General features: G+C 39.6%; 2 protein-coding genes across 2 annotated transcripts in view; one reads left to right on the top strand and one right to left on the bottom strand.

Moving 5' to 3' along the window:
• Window positions 1-15,407, top strand: part of LOC114496933 (putative selection and upkeep of intraepithelial T-cells protein 1 homolog) — a 44,670-nt gene extending 29,263 nt beyond the window's left edge. The window contains exons 8-9 of the mRNA XM_036026051.1: window positions 2,210-2,332; window positions 15,188-15,407. Of these exons, the coding sequence (XP_035881944.1) occupies window positions 2,210-2,332; window positions 15,188-15,204 (140 nt within the window). The 3' untranslated portion in view covers window positions 15,205-15,407. The remainder of the gene's footprint in view (window positions 1-2,209; window positions 2,333-15,187) is intronic.
• Window positions 15,408-24,421: 9,014 nt separating this feature from the next.
• Window positions 24,422-26,496, bottom strand: part of LOC114496932 (putative selection and upkeep of intraepithelial T-cells protein 1 homolog) — a 39,537-nt gene continuing 37,462 nt past the window's right edge. The window contains exon 7 of the mRNA XM_036025069.1: window positions 24,422-24,684. Coding sequence (XP_035880962.1) covers window positions 24,554-24,684 — 131 coding nt within the window. The 3' untranslated portion in view covers window positions 24,422-24,553. The remainder of the gene's footprint in view (window positions 24,685-26,496) is intronic.

The following is a 26,496-nucleotide window of genomic DNA, read 5'->3' as shown; positions in this document are numbered from 1 at the left end:
CTGCTGCGGGTTCCAGGAATCCCTGAAGCACTGCGACCGTTCCGGGTTCACAGAGTGAGAGTTGGATTTGAGAGTCAGAAGTCCTGGAGGAGCATGTGCTCCCCCGAGTTCACCCCTGTAGGCTCCAGAAACCCACGAACACCCGTACCCTTTTCTTGTTCAGGGCTGCAAGGCCTGGGTCTTCCACAGAACCACACTCCCACTGGGCTGGGGGCGCGGGCGCACATCCAGGCTGCCCCTGGTCACGCAGGCTGGGGGAACTCATTACTCCCAGGGCTATGCGTGGGTGCCTGCAGCCCCTGCTTGACTGTCTCCCAGTCAAACTCCCCTCTCTGTGCCTACAAGCAACAAGACCTCCCCTGGTGTTGCTCAACCCCTGTTGTCCGGGGAGGGAGCAGCAACTCCACTCTCCCAGGTACCCTGAAGCAGACCCGGGAGCAACGGGCCCGGGGGCTCCAATTCTCCTGGTCTCCGAGCTGATCCCTGGGTCCCTGTTGTCCTGAAGCAGTCTCCTTACCATCTGGTTTTTCAATGTCTGCTATAATTTTTGATGTCCTGTTTTCATAAATGTTGCGATAAGCTAGGCCCCTTGCACTGTTCCTCCACCAATCCTCAAGTTTCTCTCCCCTGCACAGAGGAAGGGGATCACGCTCCCTCCAACAAAGCCGCCATCTTGGGACCAAATTATTTTCTATGCCTTATGAGAAGAAGCTTGAAGTTCTCATAAATGTTAATGTTTGGAAAATAGATATATGTGACTGAGAGAGAGACTTGATGACTCTTCACTCTGATTCCTTTTGCACACCTACCCAGAGCAATTTTGTTTATTTAAAAATTTATTCTATTAACATTGTAAAATGAATCTCTGACCTCATCAAGGGCAAATAATTTATCTCAAAATATAGGGAGAAAGCAGATATTAATTAGTTGAATGTTTTACCCCTGCATTTGTACAGTCTAAGACCATCTGGGATATTTCGAATCCTCTATCTCCATGACATGAGAGTTGAGTCCAGCAATCATAATGCCTTGTAAGTCTTCTCTTCTCTAAAAACACTATCATCAGTTATTTCAATTGCTGTTTGACACCACTTCCCCATCCTCACCATTTTGATTGTCTTTCTCTACAACATAGAAATGTCAGAGGAGGAAGAAATTTTACTCTACCCTTCTAAGCTCTTTCAGCTGGTCTAATGATTAAATCAACATAAGACAGATCAACAAAATAAAATAACCAAATATAGCATGTGTGCATACAAGAACCCCACACACTTGAGAGAGTCAGAGACTTCACATACCTGAGAGGTTTAGAGACGGAATGGTAAAATGAGGTGTATGAGACATACTGAGCTAAGGAATAAGTTCACATGTTTGGAGCTTCAGAGGGAAGAAGGGCAATTCATAGAACAATAAGAAGAGCAAATGCTAAGGAACTAAACATTTGCCCTACCACATAGACAGGTCCTAAAAGGTTATCTCTGATAATAACTCTTACAATGGGCAAGGCCTTAATTAAATTGCTTAAGGGAGAGGTAAAAACTTCTCTTGCACTCATATTGTCTTGATTGCCTTTGGCTCAAAGTAATCCATGTGCCAAAGCAGCACATCTTGGGGAGGCCTGTTCTGAACCCATTCAGTATGAATCAATGAACAATATCTATCAATAAGGCAAACTAAAGTTGATATAGGAAAGTAGATATAGCTGCCCAGTAATAAAACAGATATCCTAACTGTTGGCAATGGTGCTCCCATCATGAGATTATATTAACCAATATTATGAGATGGGGATGTTTTCCACTTTAGAATCACCCAAAAAAAGACTATTTAAAGCAGACTTCTCTGCAGATAAGAGGGTGACTTTTGAGAATTTTAAGATCTCTTCCATCTCAGAGATTCTGCTCATTTTAGACTATTCTTGAAGGCCTATGACACCAGACTGAAACAACAAAGACATAATGCGCCTGTCTCTACTGCAAATACTGGGCAAACAGAAAGCAAGTGCCATGCTGCCTGAGTGGAAGAATGTGTATCTGCCTCTACACAGCCCTCCTCCAGAGTCAGCCCTAACATACTCGTCCCCATGATCATCTTCATAGCCCAGCCCACTTTTTCCCCACCCTCCTGTCAGCCCAGAAAGATAGAGGAATAAGAACTTGAAAGTAAATCTCTTATAAATCTGTGACCCTCTTGATTCTTACACCTCTTTCAGTTCCTGCTTCAGATCCACATTTCCAATTGGATACTGTCTGGTTGGAGGACATGACTATGATCCTGTGTGTTCTGACTGTCTTCATCACCATGATCATTTCCTTTATTTACTTTAGATTCAGAGGTAAGTGGAAGGGGAAGGGTGGTAACTCAGAAGGTATTGATCATCTGACTGATCTCCAGGTGTGCCAAGAGATGACCTTCCGGGCCTTGTGGCTTAATAGCAAGGAAAAAGGAAAAATCCTATGCCATACATAAGTGTTTCCTGATTGGAGACTTCTTGAGGCTCTTGGGGTTTCTATAAGTGCCAGTGTTAGTGCCTCAGATTCCAATGACAGTCTCAGTTCAAACTTCAAAACTGTGACAACTCTCTCGAGTGTACTTGGAAGGCCCAGCTTTTTTATCCACAAGCACTCACTAAAGCTTCCTGTATTCTGAGCTCTTTGCAAGGCTTGTTTTTTCTATTTTGATCTCAGAGGCAGAATTGAAAACTTAATATTATAGTTTCTCTTTCAGAAACTCTGTGTCCACAGAAGCTACACCAGAAACACTTCTAAACCTATATTCACAGGAGGGCACCTAACTTTGAAATACCCCTTTATTATGCTAATATAGTCTCCTTATGAAAATGGAAAGAAATGCAGATTTATTCATCCAGGAAGAAAAAGAATGGAATTCTTTTGCCCCCTATTTTTTAAATTTTATTTTAATCATTGTTCAAGTACATTTTTCTGTCCTTTACTCCCATTCCAGCCCACTCACCCATCCCTCCCTCCCTCCGTCCCTCCCTCCCTTCCTCCCATTTCCATGCCCCCTATTTATTGTCCATGTGTCCTTTATATTTGTTCCTGTACACCCTTATCATTCTTTCATGAAATTCCCTCTTTTCTCCCCTCTGGTCACTGTCAGCCTGTCCTCTATTTCAGTGACTTTGATTATACTTGGCTTGTTTCTTTGTTTTGTTGTTTAGGTTCCTGTTAAAGGTGAGATCATATAGTATTTGTCTTTCACTGCCTGCCTTATTTCGCTTACCATAATGCTTTCCAGCTCCATCCATGCTGTCTCAAAGGGTAGGAGCTCCTTCTTTCTTTCTGCTGCATAGAATTCCATTGTGTAAATTTACCATCATTTTTTTGATCCATTCACTTACTGGCGGGCACCGAGGTTGCTTCCAGCACTTAACTATTGTAAATTGTGATGCTATGAACATCGGGGTGCAAAGGTTCTTTTATACTGGTGTTTCAGCGTTCTTAGGATATAGTCCCAGCAGTGGAATTGCTGGGTCAAAGGCAGATTCATTTTTAGTTTTCTGAGGAAGTTCCATACTTCTTTCCATAATGGTTGTACCAGTTTTCAATCCCACCAACAGTGCACTAGGGTCCCCTTTTCTCCACAACCTCTCCAACACTTGTTGTTTGTTGCTTTGTTTATGATGGCCATTCTGACTGGTGTGAAGTGGTATCTCATTGTGGTTTTAATTTGAATCTCTCTGGTAGCTAGCGATATTGAACATCGTTTCATGTGTTTTTGGATCCTCTGTAAGTCCTCCTTGGAGAATTGTTTGTTCAAGTCCCTGGCCGATTTTTTAATTGGGTTGCTTGTCTTTTTACAGTGGAGTCATGTAAGTTCTTTATATATTTTGGAGATTAAACCCTTGTCTGAGGTATCATTGGCAAATATGTTTTCCCATACATTTGGTTCTCCTTTTATTTTGATACTATTTTCCTTAGCCATGCAGAAGCTTTTTTATTTTGATGAGATCCCATTTATTTATTCTTTCCTTTATGTCCCTTGCTCTAGGGGACATGTCAGTAAAAATGTTTCTGCATGAAATACCTGAGATTTTCTTGCTTATGTTCTCCTCCAGGACTTTAATGCTGTCACAGTTTATATTTAAGTCTTTTATCCACTTTGAACTTATTTTTATATAAGGTGTAAGTTGGTGCTCTAGTTTTATTTTTTTGCACATAGCTGTCCAGTTCTCCCAACACCATTTGTTGAAGAGGCTATTTTTACTCCCTTTTATGTTGCTGCCTCCTTTGTCAAATATTAATTGACCATAGAGACTTGAGTTTATTTCTAGGCTCTCTGTTCTTTTCCATTGGTCCATGTGCCTGTTTTTATGCCAGTACCAGGCTGTTTTGATTACAGTGGCCTTGTAATATAGTTTAGTATCAGGTATTGTGATCCCTCCTACTTTACTCTTCTTTCTCAAAATTGCAGCAGCTATTTGGGGTCATTTACAGTTCCATATAAATTTTTGAAGTGTTTGTTCTATGTCTGTGAAATAAGCCATTGGTACTTCAATAGGTATTGCATTGAATGTGTAAATTGCTTTGGGTAGTATGGACATTTTGATGATATTAATTCTTCCAATTCATGAACACAGTATATGTTTCCATTTGTTTGTGTCTTCCCTGATTTCTTTCTTCAGTGTTATGTAGTTTTCTGAATACAGGTCTTTTACCTCTTGGTTAGGTTTATTCCTAGATATTTTCTTTTTCTTTTTGCTATTTCAAATGGGATTTTTTTTCTTGATTTCTGCTTCTGCTGTTTCATTGTTGGTGTACAGAAATGCCTTTGATTTCTGGATATTGACTGTGTATCCCGCTGTTTTGCCAAATTCATTTATTAGGTCAAGCAGTTTTTTGGTCGAGTCTATAGGATTTTCTATCATGTCATCTGCAAATAGTGACAGTTTTGTTTCCTCCGTTCCAATTTGGATGCCTTTTATTTCTTTTCCTTGTCTGATCACTGTGGCTAAAACTTCCAGTACTATATTGAATAGCAGTGGTGAAAGTGGACAGCCTTGTCTTGTTCCTGATCTCAGTGGAAAAGATTTTAGTTTTTGCCCATTGAGTATGATGTTGGCTGTAGGTCTCTCATATATGGCCTTTATTATGTTGAGGAATGCTCCCTCTGTTCCCACTTTGCTGAGTGTTTTCATCATAAATGGGTGGTGCACCTTATCAAATGCTTTTTCTGCATATATTGATATAATCGTGGTTTTTGTCTTTGCTTTTCTCTATGTGATGTATTACATTTCCTAATTTGCGAATATTGTACCATCCTTGCATCCCTGGGATGAATCTCACTTGGTCATGGTGTATGATCTTTTTAATGTACTGTTGGATGTGGTTTCCCAGTATTTTGTTGAGGATTTTAGCGTCAATGTTCATCAGCGATATTGGCCTGAAGTTTTCTTTCTTTGTTGTGTCTTTATCTGGTTTTGGAATTAGGATGATGTTGGCCTCATAAAAAGAATTTGGGAGTCCTCCATGTTTTTGGATTTTTTGGAACAGTCTGTGAAGGATAGGGGTTAGCTCTTCCTTAAATGCTTTGTAGAATTCTTCTGTGAAACCATGTGGTCCAGGGCTTTTGTGTGTCAGACGTTTTTGGATTACTGCCTGAATTTCTTTTGCCATTATTGGTCTGTTCAGGCTTTCTGCTTCTTTTTCATTGAGTTTTGGAAGATTATATTTTGCTAGAAATTTGTCCGTTTCACCTAGGTTTTCAAATTTCCTGGCATACAGTTCTTCACAGTAATTTCTTACAATCCTTTGTATTTCTGTGGTATCACTTGTAATCTCTCCTCTTTCTTTTCTGATTGTGTTTATTTGGGTCTTCTCTCTTTTCTTCTTGATGAGTCTGCTTAAAGGCTTGTTGATTTTGTTTATCTTTTCAAAGAACCAGCTCTTCAATTCATTGATCCTTAGAATTGTGCTTTTAGTCTCTATGTCATTTAATTCTGCTCTGATCTTGGTTATCTCCTTCCTCCTGCTTGCTCTGGGCTGACTTTGTTGTTGTTCCTTGAGTTCTTGTAGACGTAGAGTTAGGTTGTTTGTTTGGAATGTTTCTAACCTTTCTAGGTGGGCCTGTGTTGCTATGAACTTCCCTCTCAGGACTGCCTTGGCTGTGTCCCATAAGTTTTGGGTTGTTGCGAGTTCGTTTTCATTTGTTTCCAGAAACCTTTTGATTTCTTCCCTAATATCATTCTTGACCCATTCATTGTTTAATAGCATGTTATTTAATCTCCATGATTTTGAGTGTTTTGGGTCTTTTCCCTTGGGGTTGGTTTCTAGCTTCAGTCCCTAGTGATTTGAGAAAATGCTTGGTATGATTTCAATTTTCTTGAAATTGTTGCAGCTTGTTTTGTGTCCTATATGTGGTCTATCTTTGAAAATGTTCCATGTGCATTTGAAAGGAATGTGTATTTAGCTTCTTTGGGATGGAGGGCTCTGTATATATCAGTTAAGCCCATTTCATCTAGGGTGTTGTTCAATGCCACAATATCTTTGTTGATATTTTGTTTGGAAGATCTGTCCATTTTTGACAGTGGGGTGTTAAAGTCCCCCACTATAATTGTGTTGCTGTCAATATCTTTCCTGAAGTCCTGTAAGATTTTCTTTATGTATTTTGGTGCTCCTGTGTTGGGTGCATATATGTTTACAATATTTATGTCTTCTTGGTGGATTCTTCCCTTGAGTATTATGAAGTGACCTTCTGGATCTCTCTTTATGAACCTCTTTTGGAAGTCTATTGTGTCTGATATGAGTATTGCTACCTTGGCTTCTTTTCCCCTGTCCATTTGCTTCGAAAATTGGATTCCAGCCCTTGACTTTCAGCCTGTGTAGGTCTTTTATCCTGAGGTGGGTCTCTTGTAGGCAGCATACGTGTGGGTCATGCCTTCTTATCCATTCAACTATTCTATGTCTTTTGATTGGAGCATTTAATCCATTTATGTTTAAGGTTATTATTGATAGGTGCTTATTCATTGCCATTTATGTACATGTGTTCCTCTCTCTTTTCCCTCCTTTCTTTAAAGCAGTCCCCTTAGCATCTCTTGCAGAGCTTGTTTGGTGGAGGTGTATTCTCTTGGACTTCTTTTGTGTGGGAAGCTTCTTATTTGGCCTTCTATCTTAATTGATAGCCTTGCTGGGTAAAGTAGCCTTGGTTGAAGACCTCTGGTGTTCATTACTTGGAATATTTCTTGCCATTCTCTTCTGGCTTGGAGTGCTTCCATGGAGAAGTCAGCTGTTAGCCTTATTGGGGCCCCCTTGTATGTTCCTTCCTGTTTCTCCCTTGCTGCCTTTAAGATTCTCTCTTTTCTTGAAATTTTGCTATTTTAATGATGATGTGTCTTGAGGTGGGCCTCTTTGGGTTCCTCTTGATTGGGACTCTCTGTGTTTCCTGGATTTGTGTGACTTTTTCTCTCATCAAATTAGGAAAGTTTTCCATCATTACTTTTTCAAATAGGTTTTCTATCCCATGCTCTTTTTCTCCTCCTTCTGGCATCCCTATTATATGAATATTATTACATTTCATATTGTTTTGCATTTCTCTTAATCCCTCTTCATCCTTTCTGAGCCTCTGTTCCTTTTCTTGCTCTTTTTGGGTGTTTTTTTTTCTACTTTGTCCTCCAATTCACTGATCTGATCTTCTGCTTCATCAGTCCTGCTTTTGATTCCTTCCACTGTGTTCTTCAGGTCAGAAATTGTATTCTTCTTTTCCTCTTAGCCCTTGATGAGAGTTTCTATTTCCTTTTTCATGTTGATGTAGTTTTCAGTGAGTTCATTGTAGCTTCCCTGTAGTTTCTGGTAGCTCATTGTGAGCTCATTGAGCTTCCTGATGATCATTGGTTTGAACTCAGTATCTGATAGTTGAATTGCCTCTCTTTCATTTAGCATTCTTTCTGAGGCTTCCTCCTTTCCTTTCATTTGGGGATTATTTCTTTGTCTTCCCATTGTTTGTGAGACTCTTCTTGTTAGCCTCAGCTTGTTACATTGATCTTTTCTGGCTCCCTTGATTCATGGTGTGAACTTCTGTGGTAGAATACCTGTGAGATTCAGTGGTGCAGTCTCTTTCATGTATCCTGGTGTTCACAGCTTCCCCCTATTCTTTTTTGTGATCCGTTGAAGGGGTAAGGCAAAATAGTTTAGGACAGCAAGAGAGTGTTCTATGATATTTACAGTAGCAGCCAGTAGAGAAGAGATAGGAGATCCTTTGGATATGTATTGTGTTAACTGTGATCTTCCACCCCACAAGCCACTTTTTAGAAAGGATGGAAAGAAGATAGTACTCTTTTTGGAGAGGAAAGGATTGTGAGTTGGATCTAGAAAGCAGTGAGGCTGTAGGAGGTCAGATTCTGAGGTAGGGTGAGAGTAAAGAATAGTAGATAGGTGTAGTGTGTGAGAGAATAAAGTTAACCACTACAGTAATAGAGTTCGGGAGACCCTGAAGTGGGCTGAGATCCTGGAGAGGTGTTGTATAGTATTTACAAGTATATGGAATAGGTCTTATTTACAGTAATATTAGAGCAACAATCATATGGCAGAATCTATGAGATCTAGATAATACAAATAGGGAGTATTGAACCCTGAGTAGTGTACTAATGGAACACAAGTGAAGGACAGTAAATTAGCATACACTATGAATGAGATAACAGTAGAAATCTATCAAGCGATACAGTATAACCAGCCAAGCAAAGAAGACTATACATAAAGAAGAGGAATACCAAAATACTATTAAAATAAAAAATGTAAGAATAATGAAAAAAGGTAATACAAATATACAATAACTTGCAGGTTAAAAAAAAGAAAAAAGTAGAAGATGGAATGAAGAAGAGATAAATTTGGAAAGCAAGGAATAACACTAGATGAAAGAAAGGGAAGCATAAGGAATTGAGGGATATAAAAATAATAAGAATTAAAAAATAAAAAGTTACTTAAAAAAGATAAAATCAAACAATCTAAAAAACAAACAAACAAACAAACAAACCAAAAAACCCTGTTGTTGCTTTCTGACTGGCCAAACCAGTTTTTCTGGTCTTGCTGGCTCCAGCAGGCTGAGAGAAGATTGGAGTGGCTTTTCTGCCTTCCCATTCTAAACTCAGTCAGTCTCTGGAGTACTGTCCTCAGGGCTAGCCCTGCGGTCTCCCCAGAGCTGGTCTGGTGCTTCTCTGCAGGGCCCTGTGTGTGGGTCTGGGTGCTCCTAAGCACACTCTCCAGTGCTCGCTGCCCGCTGCTGCAGGCTCCAATATCCCTCGGAGCACATGCATCTTTTCTGGATTCATCGTGTGAGCTCTGGGGATCCCGAGGGGCACGCACTTCCTCTGAGTTCATGGCCTGAGCACCGGGGATCCTGAGGGGATGCACACTTCCCCTGAGTTCACCACCGCAGGCTCCAGGATCTCATGGAGCCCCCACGCCTTTTCTGGGTTCACTGTGTGAGCTCTGGGGATCCTAAGGGGTGCGCACTTCCCCCTGAGTTCACGGCCTGAGCATGGGGATCCCCTGTAGTGCCTGTGCCTTTTCTGTCTTCAGGGCTGTGGGGTCCGGGTCTTCCACAAAGCCACACTATCTCCGGGTTGGGGGCATGGGTGCACAACCAGGCTGCCCTTGATCACACAGGCTGGGGCACACACTCTTTCCAGGGCTATGTGTGGGTGCTCGCAGCCCCTATGTGATTGTTTCTCAGTCCTCACTCCCCTCTCTGTGCCTTCAAGCAACCAGACCTCCCCCAGTGCCGCTCAATCCTTGTTCTGCCAGGGAGGGAGTAGTTGACCCTGCTCTCCTGAGTGCCCTGAGGCTGACCTGGGAGCACTGGGCCTGGGGGCTGCAACCTCCCTGGTCCCCGCGCCAATTTCTGGGCCTTTATTATCCTGAACCAGTCTCCTTACCGTCTGGTTTGTCAATGTCTGCTATGATTTTTGATCTCCAGTTTTCATAAATGTTGTGATATTGTTGGCCTTTTGCTCTGTTTCTCCGTAGAATAACAGTTTTTCAACCGTGTGCAGGAGGAAGAAAAATCTGCTCCCTCCTACCACGCCACCATCTTCCAAGTCCCACCAGCCCTGTGTTTGCAGCGTGATAATGGTGACAATTCTTATCCCATCAGTGAACAGCTCCTACAAGAGCACATGAGAAATGGCAGGGCCCCTGTTCCTGGTACCATGACCACCCCTTGGCCTGCTCCTTACAGTTCATCAGGAACCACTAGCTCAGTGGCTTTCACATGTTATTTCCTGTAAGCCCCTCCCCCACCCCCCACCCTTTGTGTGTTGGAGAAGAGAGTATGAGCTTGTGCCAAAGCCCAGCCAGTCTACGTGGCCTGCGAGCTTGCCGCCCCACTGTGCTCAGGGTCCTGTGTCTGGTCCGTGTCTGCAGCATTTGTGGGCACCCTTCCCCTCTGAAAGCCAAAGTGTCCCTGGAGATGCACGCTGCATTTCTGCCCTCGAACCCTCAGTGCAAAGGTGCACCACAGCAGCCACAGACAGCAGAGGAATGGAATTCTTGATACTTGTGCTCCCCCAGTAATCTACAATCCTAAAAAGTTACATTTAAAGAGGTAGACAAAGTAATGCAAATACATACTCTTGATTACCAGCAGGTTCCCCTCTCCCATATACAATGCAAACCTATGGTGAGTTATTATGTACAATATAGAGTGTTGATAGTTAAAAAAAAAAAAAAAAAGATGAGCTACCCGCAAGCTTCCAAATGAGGCTTGTAAACCACAGCATTATATTATGTTGTCTAAGTACCTCATGCTAAGCAATTGCACCACCGGAGAGCTTCCTCTATAGGCCTTCCTGATTCTTGTCTAAGTTAAGGTCTGTGTCATAAATTTTGACATGAGAAATTATATTTACTTAAGAAAAAAAAGTCCCTAACGTAGAACCACCAAGAACGGGTACTTTTTAAAAAAATCTTTGCATTCATTGACTTGGTTTTCCTTATACTACCTGTGTAAAACTGCTAGATGTTAAGGTGGTCAGTTAGGACAAGCCAAACTGATTGTTCACCGCCTAGTCTTTCCCTACTGTTGTGGTAAAAGCCAAAAAGGAAGTTGGTGCTGGTTCCTCACAGTTCCATTTGCCCCATTGAATAGCACTGTACCCAGGTCAGGTGGCATGCAAGCTGGTGGGAAAACTGTCTCACTACAAAGCAGCACTGAAATAAAAAGCTTTGCAGTTTTATGGCCTGAGGGATGGGTGGGACTAGTGAAAGGAAAGAGAGGCAGAGAAGGACTAGAAGTAGAAAAGTATGGAGGCAGAGTGGGGAAGGGTATTTTACTCAAGAGAACTGACATCTCCCTCCCCCCCAAAAAGGGTCTCAGCAGAGGTGATCAGAAAGCATCTCAGTTGAGGCCCCCAACAAAAATGTCTCCAAAAGGAGGTTCTGAGCTAGGGTTGTAGGTATGCAATCAGTATGTCCATATGAGGGTGGGGGACTATGTCCTGACAGCAACTCCCTCCAGAAACTTGCAAAACACCAATCCACTATGTACCAAGCCTTATGCAGAGAGGACCACTTTTCCACATGGGCTGCAGGCAAAGTCATAGCAATTTCCCGTAGTCAGACAAGGGGTCACATACAGGATTTTAGCCTGGAGTCAGAGTCCTCATTAGCTCTGCAATGCTGAGAATCTGTCTTCTAGTTGAGATTAAACCAATGCAAGGGATGAGTGCGTGCTCCCTATAATACAGATTGATGCTTCTCATTTCTAGTTTCTGACACCAAGAACAACCACCCAATCATTATCCCTATGTCCATAGATAAGGATTACTGATGGAGGGAGTAGTAAGAAGCCTGTGGACAATTTATTTGATTCAAGTCACATTTATCTGTTGACTCAGTGGGATTAAAAAAGCAAGGTTAGAGTCAAGGAGAAGTTTTACTGTCTCTCACAATAGAGGTGACCAGAGTTGCCAAAAACAAGCCCTGTTTTGAGGTTCATGGGGACTCTTTCTTTCTTTCTTTCTTTCTTTCTTTCTTTCTTTCTTTCTTTCTTTCTTTCTTTCTTTTTTAGATTTTATTTATCTCGACGGAGGGGAAGGCAGGGAGAGAAACACCAATGTGTGGTTGCCTCTTGCGCACCTCTGCTGGGGACCTGCAACCCAGGCATGTGCCCTAGACCTGGAATCTAACCGGTGACCCTTTGGTTCACAGGCCAGTACTCAATCCACTGAGCCACACCAGCCAGGGCTGCAGAGCCCTTTCTTGATGCTGCTCTTCAGATCCCATTGAGACCAATGAAAAATGTGCTTTAGCCATTCAATGGTTTTACCAAGTATCTTTTTTATTTTCCCCAGAATTTGATGGGGAAAAAATCAAGACAGTACATTAATTGATTTGAACTAAAGATCATACAGTGCAGTGAGTGCAGTGAACTGGAAAGACCCAATTTATTCTATTTATTATCATATGTTCACATTGCTAATTTTATAGACTTTTATAGCAGCAACCTCATGACAACATAGCCAAACTGAAAATGCTCAAACTTGAAATAGAAATGCTCCAAATTAGTGGGAAGATTTTTAAATTAAAAAATGATCAACCACTTCTCACAGTATAAATCAATTTTATTTTACAAAAACACAAAATTTCCCCAAATATATTTCCCACATTTTTTAATGTTTAATGCTACCAAGTTGGTGTTGAGGTTTTATGATTATTTCCATTGCGTTTCTAGTAGCTGTTTTCTTTGTTCGTTTATTGAATGAGTTCAGCATTTTTTTAAAATATATTTTATTGATTATGCTATTACAGTTGTCCCATTTCCCCCTTCACTCCCCTCCACCCTGTACCCCCTCTCCCACTCATGTTCCCCCCCTTTAGTCCATGTTCATGTGTCATACTTATGAGTTCTTTAGCTTCTACTTTTCCCGTACTATTCTTGCCCTCCCCCTATCTATTTTCAACCTACATTCTATGCTACTTATTCTCTATACCTTTTCCCCCTCTCTCCTCCTCCCACCCCTACTGCTAGCCCCCCATGTGCCCTCCATTTCTGTGGTTCTGTTCCTATTCTAGTTGTTTGCTTAGTTTCTTTTGGTTTTGCTTTAGGTGTGGTTGTTAATAATTGTGAGTTTGCTGTCCTTTTACTATACATGTCTTTTCTTTATCTTCTTTTCTTAGATAAGTCCCTTTAGCATTTCATAAAGTAGGGGCTTGGTGATGATGAACTCCTTTAATTTGACCTTATCTGAAAAGCACTTTATCTTCTCTTCCATTCTAAATGAGAGCTTTGCTAGATAGAGCAATCTGGGATGTAGGTCCTTGTCTTTCATGACTTGGAATATTTCTTTCCAGCCCCTTCTTGCCTGTAAGGTCTCTTTTGAAAAATCAGCTGACAGTCTGATGGGAACTCCTTTGTAGGTGACTGTCCCCTTGTCTCTTGCTGCTTGTAGGATTCTCTCCTTTGTTTTTACCTTGGCTAAAGTAATTATGATGTGCCTTGGTGTGTTTTTTTTGGGGTCCAACTTCTTTGGTGCTCTCTGCGCTCCTTGGATTTCTTGGAAGACTATTCCCTTTGCCAGTTTGGGGAAGTTCTCCTTTATTATTTGTTCAAATAACTTTTCCACTTGTTGGTCTTCCCCTTCTGGTACCCCTATAATTCGGATGTTGGAACGTTTAAAGGTGTCCTCGATGGTCTTAAGCTTTTCTTCGATTTTTTGAATTCTTATTTCATCATGCTTTCCTGCTTGGTTGATTCTATCTTCCTTCTGGTCCACTGTGTTGTTTTGAGATTCAGATTCCTTCCTTTCACTATTGGCTCTCCTCCATATATCTTCCTGCATCCCTTTTATGGTAATCTGCATTTTTTCATGTAATTTGCATCCAAAATCAACCAGCTCCGTGAGCTTCCTGATCACCAGTGTTTTGAACTGTGCATCTGATAGATTGGCTATTTCTTGGTCACTCAAAAGGATGAATCCTGGGGGACTGATCTGTTCTGCTGGAAACATGTCTTCTGTCTTTCCCTGTCTCTCCTATTATTTTATTTATTTATTTATTTATTTTTTCTCCGGTCTGGTCGCTCTTGTTACGGTGGGGGGCGGGCGCCCCAGTCGCTAGATTGTGACGTTATATGTGGGGGCGGGGGCGGGAGCGGGGACAGGAGGGATCAATGGCGACCAATCCGTACTCCTGGAGCCAGACACTTCCCTGGGCTTCTGGGCCGTGAGCTCTGCCCTGGTCCACAATCGCTGCCCCACTGATTCCCCCAGCCGCTGCTTGCGTACTCAGGGATCACCGCTGCACCGCTGCGCTCCCACGCCCCGGATTGCTGTCGTGCCGATTTTGCGCCAAATTTCCCCCGACCTCCGCGCACCTGCAACCCGCGCCAGCCCCGCGCCCGCTCTGCTAGTCGTCACCTACCAGTCTGGATATACGGGTCTACTTCAACTTCCTGGCTGTCCGACTTCCATTTAGATAAATCCTCTGACAGTTCTGATATTATGACTGCAAATCATTGTTGTAAATTATCGTTGTTCTGTTCTTGGTTGTGCGAGGAGATACGTTGCGTCCACCTATTCCTCCATCTTGCCGGAAGTCTCAAGTTCAGCATTTTTTATATGTTGAAAGTTGATTATTGCAATTCCATGTCTCTTATGTTTCATAAGTTTCCAAGTTCCAAGAGGTTAAGAGGATGCATGAGAGTATTTAGAAAAATGTAAAAAGCAAATCCACAGACCCACTACAACTTCTGATGTGTCTTGTGACATATACATCAGTTGTATTGTGCACAAGCCTTTTCCAAGCAAATACTGATTTACTGTTATCTGAGTTATGAGAGAGGGAAAGATAGAGAAAGATAAAGATAGATAGATGTATATAGAGAGATAGAGATAGGGAGAGAATTCTTGATTAAACTTTCACCAAGGTATCATTTACTTCAGTTGTGTATTTACTTCAATATGCAAATTATATCAGACTCCTTTCCAGAATGCCTTTATTCCTTTCAGGCTTCCACCCTGCAGAAACTTCTCTCTCATTGATTTAAGCTAGAGAATTCAAATTCATGACTTCTAAATAACACTTACTTCTCATGGATTTTCCATAGACGTCTTTGGCATCTCAGAAAAGATCAATATGTTCTCAAACACATTCTTATTTGAACTACTTGTCTTTATTAAGATGTGAATTTATAATGCTTTATAATTTTATTTACAATGTAAATTTTATTTCCTTGACAGGTTTGCTACAAATTTAAGAGGTTAAAAAAGCATCAAACAACTTATCTGGAACTATGAGTGAAGAGAAGATGGTGGAACAATATGCTAAAAGCTCAGAAGCAAATAACTGTGGCCCTACAATATTATATATAACCAAGTAATTCTAGATGGAGGGCAAATAAAATATATTTCTATGTTCAAATTTGCATTTAATTTGTAGCTCTTGTACAAAGTATGTTAATGCAAAAAAAAAAGAATGAAAGAAAAAAAGAAAGAGGAAAGAAAGAAAGATAGGGAGGGAGGGAGAGAGGGAGGGAGGGAGGGAGGGAGGAAGGAAGGAAGGAAGGAAGAAAGGAAGGAAGGACAGATCATGGAAATGTAATCAGAGGATAACAAATTAGGGGAATAACTGGAATAAAACAATTAATCTACATGGCAAAATGGGAGTAACTCTCTGAAGGTAGAAATAAATCTACATCAGTAATTAAATGTCATATCAAGCATTAATTAAACAATTAAAAGAAAAGTACTCTCCAGTCTATAATATTTATAAAGACTTAACCAAATCATAATGACAGAGAAAAGTGGAAAATACAAGGATGCAAAGACCAAAACTATGCAACTTCTGTTACAGAACAGATTGGGGGGTGGGGGGAGGGGGCGGGGCTGAATTATAGAAAAGACCCCTCTTTTTCTCCAGGGGCTCCTCCCCACCCACTGGGTTCATTTTGCCTGCCACTTGAGGAAAGATGTCTCTTAATACCAGAGATCAGTGAAAAGGAAAGGGATTTATTGTTTATTTGAAATAACACAAACTAAAGTTCCCCACAAGTGCACACAGTCTTCCCGGCACCCTCCACGTGGCAAAAGGGAGCACTTTCAAAACCTCGTGGTCCTGACTCTCACCCAAGCCGCATAGTCCTAAACAGACGCGTGGTCCCAAAAAGAGAGACCCCTAACGGTTGCCGAGCCTCCGTTTAAATACTAGGGCCAATCTTCCTTTGCAGATGCATTTCCGGCTCCTCTCACAATTGGCCACAGCTGCCAGCATTCTGGGCCGGTGTGGCCTTGTGGTGTGGAGCCAATTATCTCTAAGCTCTTCTGGACCCTATTATAAATCCCTATTTGGGGCTCCCCTCTTGGCTGCACCCTGTTACACTTCTACTAAAACAAATATGTGGAAATGATGCAGACTCTGGCCAGTGGTGTCCGAGGTGTTGTGGACATGACGAACAAATTCACATGAACTGCAGAAGTCCTGTGGAGAAAAGGGACAGCATGGTCACTCTCTGAGTGAGAAAGTTCCCCAGCCCTTGCCTAGACAAGCTTTTATTGCTTTCTGGGAGCATTACATCAAAGGTCATCATTCATTATTATCAGGCAGTAATGATCAAACAATAGATAACATTCAAAGAGCTATGAGGGCCTGAGTCAGGGTCAGTTAGCCAAAGGGCCATAAAACTTTGGGAAACAAAGTCATTTCATGAGTGAACCCTTATCAGAAAATTAAGAGCATTCTCAGCAAAGCAGGTTTCACAGGATTTTATGCATTCTTTCTTTGGCCTGATTGCCTGGGGGAACCACCCATTCCTACACAGGGCTGCACCCACCTGAAGCATTGTTTCAGGCTTAAGTCAGGCAGGGGAAGTAAGGCAGCCAAGAGACTAGGAGACTTCTTGCAGACAGAATGAGGACTCAGATTATGTCAAAGCTGAAGGGCGAGGGTCCATCACCCTTTTTTTCTATAGCCCCCCAAGTCCTTCCATGAGGGCCCCTTTGCATCTGTGCCTGTCTTACATCGTCCCTCCCTTGAGGCATCTTACCCATCATTGGCTAACCAGTCATCCACCCGGGGCCAAGCAGGGTGAAGTAAAAGGGGGCAGAGGAGGTGCTCCTGCCAGGAAGATAAGCTTTGTCTACCGTGGCTTATGGTCCCAAGGTCCTTTACTCAGCCTTAGCCATGGGGGATTACACCTTCTGAAACCAGGCAGGGTGGTTCCCAACATGGAAAGAAATATTAATATTGGGAAATATATTGTTAAAAAGAAATTAGTAAAAATAAAAAGGTCACTCACAAAGATAAGACCTTATACCAAAACTTTCTAAATATAATTGCATAATACATATATACTAACTGTTGGGAACCACTCTGTGTGGTGTCAGAGACTGTAGCCCCTCACAAGCCAGGCCTTGAAAGAGGCCAGTAAGTCTCAACCAGAGGGCCAGGAATGCAGGTGGCAGGCATGACCTGATACTAACACCAAGGGTTCCCATGGGAAATCAGGCCTAAAGAATACATTGTATCTTTTGAAGCTTGCTTTGCTTTGCTATAGCCCCGTTGGCATAAACCAGATGTTTAAGTTTAAAGCATAGGGAGTGAACTCCTTGTCTCATGAAATACGCCTTAACAACCATCTGGCATCAGCATGACTAACAGACTCTGACCTGAAGCAGATCTCTTTGTTTCTTCAATTGTTATCTATAGATAATATCTGTCTTCTATAACAGTAGCCTTTGGACATTGATTGATGAGCTATGTATGCATGCTGTATACCCCTGTGCATACTGATCCCAATAAAAGCCATTTCAGAGAAGGGCTCGGGGCATTCTCCACTAGAGGGAATCACCACCCCCTTTTCCACCAGAACAACAGATTGTGTCCAGGAGGACACATTCTCATCTGAGGCAGCCAGGAGAACTCTGTTGGACGGGACCTCATACCACTAACAATGCACTCTTAAATCTATAAAGGAAATACTTAAAGAAATGCAAGTAAAAATTTACAATTCTATAAACACTAAGATTTTAATGTGCCTCTGGGCTTGAGGAATTGGCAGATCAAATAATAGTACCTGCTTCATAGTTCCTAATGATGATAACCTGATTTAATATTTGTGTAGCACTTTTCTCAGGATCTGGCACTAAAGACACTTTATTTATAAAATAAAGTAAAATAAAACAATATGTGAAAAGATTCTTAAAAATCACCATTCAGGGTAATGCAATCAAATACAATGAGACTTCATCTTATCACTATCAGCCTAGTTAACATTTAAAAGCATCAGTTTGTGATGATTATTTGTGGAAATGGGAAATCATACATTTCTGCTTTGAAAAAAACTAGTAAAAACAACTGGGAGAAAAAATTGTCAATAATTAATAAAATTAGTATAGCATAAAAACAAGTTTTTACATTTCCACTTAAACTATTTGTTTGTTGTGCTTTTGAATGAAATTATAAAAAGAAAAAGAAAAAATTATTTTTCAAGGTGGGAATAAAATTCAGTAAATAAATACATTTTCTTTCAATAACCTGAGTATATATTAAGCAGATGCCATTGTCCAATCAGGCTGCCATAATAAAATGCCATGGACTGGGTGGCTTATAAACAACAGAAATTTGTTTCTCCAAGTTCTGGAGTATGGGAAGTTTAAGATTAAGTCTCCAACAGATTAAATGTCTGCTGAGGGCCCACTTCCTGGTTCATAGACAGCTGTCTTTTCACTGTGTCCTCACATGACTCACCTTTCTCAGATGGTGATATAATCCTCTCCATTTAATCTACATTTTTAAGGACACTGTCACCTAAATAAATCTTAATTGGAACTTATTTCCTCCCAAAGTGTTTAATGTTTTTTTTTTGTTTTGCACCTTTTGTATTGCATTGTATGTTGAAAAGTCGGTGATCTGTTTTATTATTACTTCTGTGAAGACAACGTGTCTTTAGTAGATTGCTTTAAATATTTTTGCTTCAATTTGGTTTTTATAATATGTTTATAAATTTATATTTATCTTGCTTGAGTTTCACATTCCTCTTTGAATACATGAATTTAAAAATAAAATTCCAACCATTATTTCTTCAAATATTACTTCTGCATTAATCTCTTTTTCTTTTGGATGTCTAATTACATGTATGTTAGATCTTTTCAGTACATCTCTTATTTCCCTATGCTTTCTTCTTTATAGTCTATTCTTTCTACTTTCTGTTCTTCAGTTTGGATATTTATAGTTATAGAGTCTCCCAGTTCACAAATCCTGTGTTCTCCCTGCCTAATATGCTGCTAAACTTTTTCAATGAGTCTTTCTTTATTTCAGAAGTTTTATTTTCTTCTAGAAATCCCAAGTATTTTTCTTAGATTCCACTTCTAGGGTAATGCTATGTAACTCTCCTTCTACATCCTCAAACAAATCAATTATAGTTATTTTAAACTTATCAGCTAATTTTACTGTCTCAGTCAACAGTGGGATGGTTAGATCTGTTTCTATTGTCTATTTTTTCTCTTAGTTTATATTCAGGTAGTTTTGTCCTTTCTCAGATATGAAAAATTTGATTTAAGGACCTTGTGATAGTTTTATATTTATTCAATTTGTCTAGACTGAACTATACTTTCCAGAATGCCCTTTCTTTTGTTTCCAGATTCAGTGAGTCACAAGGGAAATGTACAGATAGACCTAGAATTGCTCTACTTTACCATGAATTCTCGTTCAACTTCTCTGACTCCTAAGCCCAATGAGTGTGTTACCTCTGTGATGAAGGGCCCTGGATTAGGTCTCCTCAATAAGGTCAGAAGCAATAGTCCTGAAGTAGTCAAAAGCAATAAGAATAGATATGGCCCTGGCTGGCGTAGCTCAGTGGATTGAGTGCGGGCTGGGAACCAGAGTGTCCCAGGTTCGATTCCCAGCCAGGGTACATGCCTGGGTTGCAGGCCATAACCCCCAGCAACCGCACATTGATGTTTCTCTCTCTCTCTCTCCCCCTCCCTTCCCTCTCTAAAAATAAATAAATAAAATGTTTTTTTTTAAAAAAAGAATAGATATGGATTTTACTCCATCTTTGTGCGGTTCTAGCTCATCCAGGTGGGTTCTAACCTATACATAGCTTTACTAATGAGGTCCATTTTACTCCCTCTTCTAATATTCACAAGGGACTATAGGCTGTTATTTGCAAGGTAACCACTGAGCTGAGAAAGAGAAAATAAGAGGTTAAGTTAAAATGTTGAAAAGCTAACTATTCTTACCTAAATTCAGCTCTTTTTTTCTAATTATTGTTCCCTGGTTGTTGCAAGCTTTTGGTTAGTTTCCAGAGTTCTGAAAAAAGTTGATTTCTGACATATTTTTCCCAGTTTACTCATTGTTTTATAGAAGAAATGTATCAATTAGCTTAGAAGGCCATAACAAAATACCATAGACTAGGTAACTTAAACAACAGACATTTATTTTCTCACAGTTTTGGAAGCCAAAGGTTCCAGATCAGGGTGACAACATGGTCAATGTGTGTTGAGGCCTCTTTTCCTGGCTTGTAGGTAACTACCATCTCACTATATGTGTGTATGGCCTCTTTGTGCACACAGAGAGAGAGAAGGGTGGGGGGGGGAGAGGGAGAGAGGGAGAGAGAGAGAGAGAGGACAAGTTCTATTGTCTGTTCTTATACTAAAATTAATCCTATTGAATTATGCTAAATCAGCACTTCAAACTCCACAACACATTTAACTCTGTCATTCAGTGTACTATACATCAGGTGTTCCTAGTTCTGATCCAACCATACAGACCTCACAGAGGATCTTTTAAAATTAACAAGAACTTAGGAGAGAAGCTGCTTTCAGAAAAAGCCATTCTTATAAAAATTCTATTTCTTAGCTTTACTTAATGTCTCATTGATTTATTTACTCTTATTTTCTCAGCTAAAAATGTTGACTGTCTTAAAAATCCAACTTAAACTTCACATTCTCCAAAAATCTTTCTCTGAGATATTAGGTCCACATCAAACTTTCCTCCTCTGACATTTTGGATTAAGGTATAATAGTTCACTCTCCTAAATCTCATGTAGATACTTACACATTGCCTGGGATCCCTTTGCACTGAGGAAGACAAGTGTATCATGTCTGAATGTATTGCTCTTCACTATAGTGTATATATATATATATATATATATATATATATGTGTGTGTGTGTGTGTGTGTGTGTGTACACACACATATATCATCATCATCATCATCAAAGAAATACAAATTAAGACCCCAGTATGATAGCACTGCACACCAGAATGGCTAAAATTGAAAACACTGACATCTATTATTATTATGTATTATGTTTTCTGTAAAAATCACTAGTATTAATGTAGGCATAGAGCTATTATTTCCCAAGTATTTATTTTTCCATGCCTTTACACTGAAACTGCCTTCCCTATATAATAGAATAGATAGAGAATAGATAGATGATAGATAGATAGATAGATAGATAAATGAAAATTCATTATAGAAACTGGCTCATGTGGTTTTGGAGAACAATAAATATCACAATCTGCCATCTTCAAGCTAGAGAACCAAGAGAGCAGATGGTGCAGCTCAGTGCAGGTCAGAAGGCCTAAGGAAAAGGAGACCCAATGGTATAGCTCCCAGTTCAAGGGTAATGGCTTGAGACCCATGAGCTCTAATGTTCAAGTGCAGGAAAATGTGGACATCCCAATCCAAAAAAAAAATAATAATTTTCTCTTTCTCCACCTTTTTGTTTAATTTGGGCCCTCAGTGGATTAGATGATGTCTGTTCACATGAGAGCCATCTGTTTCACTTAGTCTACTGATTCAAATACTCATTTCTTCCAGTTACACACTCAGAGACACACCCAGAAATAATGATTTACTAGATATCTGAGCATCCTTTAGCCGAGTCAAGTTGATGTGTAAAATTAACCATCACAGCGTATGTTGTGAAAAGTCCAGCACCTCTATGTTGTATTTTCACCCACTTGGAGTCTCAGTTTGAAAATCAGTGATTTTAGTCCATTTCTACATCTCACTATGGTACATGGGGATTATTGCAGGAAAATATTTAGATCTTATGGTACATTTATTTGTTTCTTAGCTTATCACTTTTTCTACATATAGATATTCCCCTTGCTTATGATCTTAATTATGGTGCAATTGCATTTAACTTAGGTAATTTCTCATGTAAATTTTCATGGAAGACACATATGTAATAAATATACTCAAAGACTACAAAATATCTATGAATAGTTTTATTTTGCTTTTACACATTGGTAATTATTTGGCTCTGCACCAAAGTCCAGATTCTCAGTCCAAATTGCCTTTCCTCAAAGTTTTATATCACCAGTTCTACTGTCCTCAAGTGTCCTCTGTTTCAGACAAGTAGTTGAATATCCATAATTGTTAATCTGTGAAGAAAGCAGTGAGTGTTCTTACAGAAGGTACATGGAAGGTATGAGTCTAATTAAAGTTAAGATATGGTGGGAGTGTACAGCAGAGGCCAGGATGGCACTCACTGACATTCACAGGACACTGAAGATTGAGCTCAAAATCTACGTTTTCTAGACAGAACAAAATTAGGGAAAGAAAAAAGTCTTTGATATTAATGTTTTATAGAGTCAAATTCTAGAGCAGAAACCAGTATCAACAATCATTTTTGTGTAAATTACGTGTCATTTAAGAAGTTTTGGGTGGGTGAAGAGGAACATATAGAGAAGTAAGGATATTGGCTTAAATATCAGGCAAGCCGCAACATTTGAGAATTGCCTAAAATAAGCGTGGAGTATACCATGTAGAAAAGCAAGCTGGAGTCTGTCCCAAGACAGAAATCCTTCAGATTCACACTGGGGTAGTTAGAATATATCTGTTCAGGAAGTTAAATAATATGGTTTGGAAGTAGAATGTTAACTCAGATATCCCAACTATGACTCATTTATTGGGCAATCGCAGCCCAAGAAAAGGAAGCCTGTACCTGTACAATTGCTTAACTTAGAAACAAGCCAAGGCAAGACACACACGTTGGCCCCTCTCAAAAAAGAAAACCCCTGATTCAAGGGCTTAGGGCATTAGTGGATACTTGGACACCACCAAATTATGACCAATTTGGAATCTGTCTGATTCTTTTTCAGACGGAAGGGAAACCCCCTATCTAATAGCCTATATTGGAATGAGTACAGCCCTTCTCTGGATGTTATGCTGTTATTTTGCTCTTTTCTGTTGGTATGCAACTATTACATAGAAACTGCTCATTGTTTGAATGGTATGCTACATGTCCCTGTACTTGTGCCTTTATTATCATCTCTGGCAGGAAGCAGAGCCTAAGTATAAACCTCTCCTGGGGCAAACACACATTTGTCCGACCTTTCATGCCCTTATTCTGATTTTCTTTCTGATAGCTTGCCCTCTTTGAATGATCTTTCTTTCATAATGAGAATGGTCAAGTCAATAGGGTAAGTCTTTGCTGGACTTACTGACCTAGGTTTTTTGGTGCCATTTTAGTTTATGGGCTGAGGCTTAACTTAAATTTAAATAGCAGTAAGACCAGTCTTCATTTATTGAAGTTAGCTTTTTTTGGAGAAAGATTTTAGTACTAAGAGGTGGTAATTTCCTGACCCATGCCTATATTCATCATTTCCTTTGAAAATATTGTTCGTGTTATAAGTGGATAGTAAATAACAACATGCAAGAATTCAGATTCTATAACTCTGCCCAAATATCTTCACCTTTTGTTATTCCAAATATCCAGAATGGAAGTAAATGCTTACAAAAAAGATGAAAATTTAGGTATCTATGACCACGTGGTAGGAAAACATCTCTGGAATTAAATATCACACTTCAAGCAAAACAAGTAAAGTTTCATTAAGTGGAATTTTTTTTTTTAAATGGCATTCATAGGCCTAGAAGAGCAGAGTATGAAGCTTAGGTGTAGTCTCCATTCTTCCTCACTATGTAACCCCCCATGTCCTTAAATGGACTACATTGATTTATTAGTCCCAGACAAGTACAATGATTGATTACTAATCAAGGTTTGGAGTCACAGCATTCAGAAAGTATAAAATAAGTCAGCATTTGTTGCTCTAGCTCTTACACTATTGGACCTACTCTCTTTTGTTGCTCATATTGATTCTTACATGGGAGTTATTCATGATATGATGGGGTGGTACCCTACCCTATATATTTACCTTTATTACCAATTACAAGTTTTATTTGAAGGAAAAGTTCAATCAAAATGTCAAAGGGAACTTTTCTTGTGAATTTGCAGCAAACTTTCAACAATTAACTACTAGTCAACAGCTGGCCATGGTTGGGCTGAGGTCTTTCTCTGGTGCCACTGAGTCTTTAATGTAAGTGGTAAAGCCTCTCTTCTCATATTTGTGTTCTTTTATCAGTGAAGAAATATTTGGGAATTTAGTGGAATGAGCATTTAGCAAGGCATGAGGTAAATCCTAAAATGTCACTGTTCTGCTTGCTAATGGAGAAGAAAAATGTGGGTAATCCAAGATGCCATATTTTCTAGAGCTTATTTGACCCTATAATAGAAATTTCAGAGTACGAGCTAAACATACAAGGGATTTAGGAGGAGGATTGGGTGATAACACCATTAGAATTCTTACCCTTGTTATCTCACTTACCTTTTAGGGTCCAAAATAGGGAAAAAATGAGTATAGTGAAAAATATGATCAGTGTGGTCAGGGTCACAGACATATCACATATCCAAGTACTATAGAATGGGGCTAGGCCATCCAAAATAGACACTGGAAAAGAGAAATTAAAAGTGTGTGTGTGTGTGTATAAACTAATCATTCATTTTTATTCTTTATTTTTAACTTTATTTTTATTTTTGTTTACACTATTACAGATATCCCAATTTTTCTTCCATTTGCCCACTTCCCACCTGCCCTCACCCCAGAAAAGATGCAAAAATAAAGGAGACGTATCCCACTTAACAAGGGTGAAAGGAAGGACTGACAAAGGAAAATCTGCCTTCTAGCCCTCATTTACTCGTTTTGTTTTGTTCTTATTCTGGGCCTACTTTCAGAAAACAACTCAGGTTTATGACTGGGTAAGAGTTGGTAGTTTACATGAGCCAGAGGGTGCATGGAATTTGGCGTGAGCCATGAGTGTGTGAACTGTGAGGCATCTACTCATGTATCCATAAGCAACTGAGAGCACATTCTCATTTGCTCTCATACCCTTGGTTAGGAGCTGTACAGGCAAAATGTTCTAGAAATATCATAGAAAAAAAATAAATTGGACCTCTGAGCATCTGGATAAAACATTGTTTGTAATTGCAGCTCAGTGGAGGAGGACAAAGTTTGAATATGAAGTGTGCACTGGATATGATCATGATACTGAAGGAGTTCAGATTCGATCCATTTAAGTTACAAATGGACAAACTAAGAGAAAAAAAAAAACGTGATTACTAAATTCAAGTCTTTAAAGTGCTGTTGTTGTGATGAGACCCCAGAAGGACCAATATAGAATTTAGAGACAGTACTTTATTGCATTATTTCATTATTTGCATTATTTCATTAATGCAAAACATTGCCACTAAAATGTAAGCTCTAGAAGGTGATGACATTTTAATTTTTTTGTTCACTGTTAAATACCTAACATTCAGAAATGGACCTGGCACATGGTAGCCCCTTATTAAATACCTATTAAAAGAATTAGAGCTACACAGCAGAAAGAAAGAAAGAAGGAGCTCATACCCTTCGTGACAGCATAGGTGGAACTGGAGAGCATTATGCTAAGTGAAGTAAGTCAGGTGTTAAAAGACAAATACCATATGATCTCACCTGTAAGTGGAACCTAATCAACAAAACAAAGAAGCAAGCAAAGTATAAGCAGAGACATTGAAATAAAGAACAGACAATAACCAGAGGGGAAGGGGGATAATGGAGGAAAGCAAGGGAAGGGTCATTAAAGAACATGTATGAAGGACCCGTGGACAAAGCCAAAGGAGGTAGGACTCAAGGGTGGGAGGTGGCGGTGGGTGGGGCCAGCAGGAGAGGTGGCAGGAAAATAGAAACAATTGTACTTGAACAACAATAAGAAAAAGAAAGGTACTTTAAAAAATAAAGAATTAGAACTACAAACATTATGACATCATTAGCAGAAATCAGAAACAGTTGATAAACAATTTTAGGTATTTCAAATATGAGACAGAATTTTATAAAATATCTATATGTATTTCAAAAATTAAAAGAGACAAGCTAGAAAATATCTGCAGGACAGGAAATAATTAAAAAAAAGTAATATTAGACATATAGCACATTTGAAAAAGTCTGACATACCAGAAAGAAAAAAATTATAAATATATAGATAAGTATAAATAAATAATGTTATATAAAACAGTAATTATAATAACCACCTGTGAGGTTTCCATAACATAGAATTAAAATCTCCAATGATTCTAATATGTAACTCAATGGAACCAAACATTATTAAGCTATTTCATGATACTTTTAAAAAAATTTCTGAGAGTATTTAAAGTATTAATTTACTTTACACTTAATAAATTATACTTGTGCTTTAATGTTCCTCTTGCCAAAAACACATAATTA

Source organism: Phyllostomus discolor, chromosome 5 (genome assembly GCF_004126475.2).
Source record: "Phyllostomus discolor isolate MPI-MPIP mPhyDis1 chromosome 5, mPhyDis1.pri.v3, whole genome shotgun sequence".
Classification (NCBI taxonomy): Eukaryota; Metazoa; Chordata; class Mammalia; order Chiroptera; family Phyllostomidae; genus Phyllostomus; species Phyllostomus discolor.
This window is presented reverse-complemented; position numbering and strand designations above follow the sequence as displayed.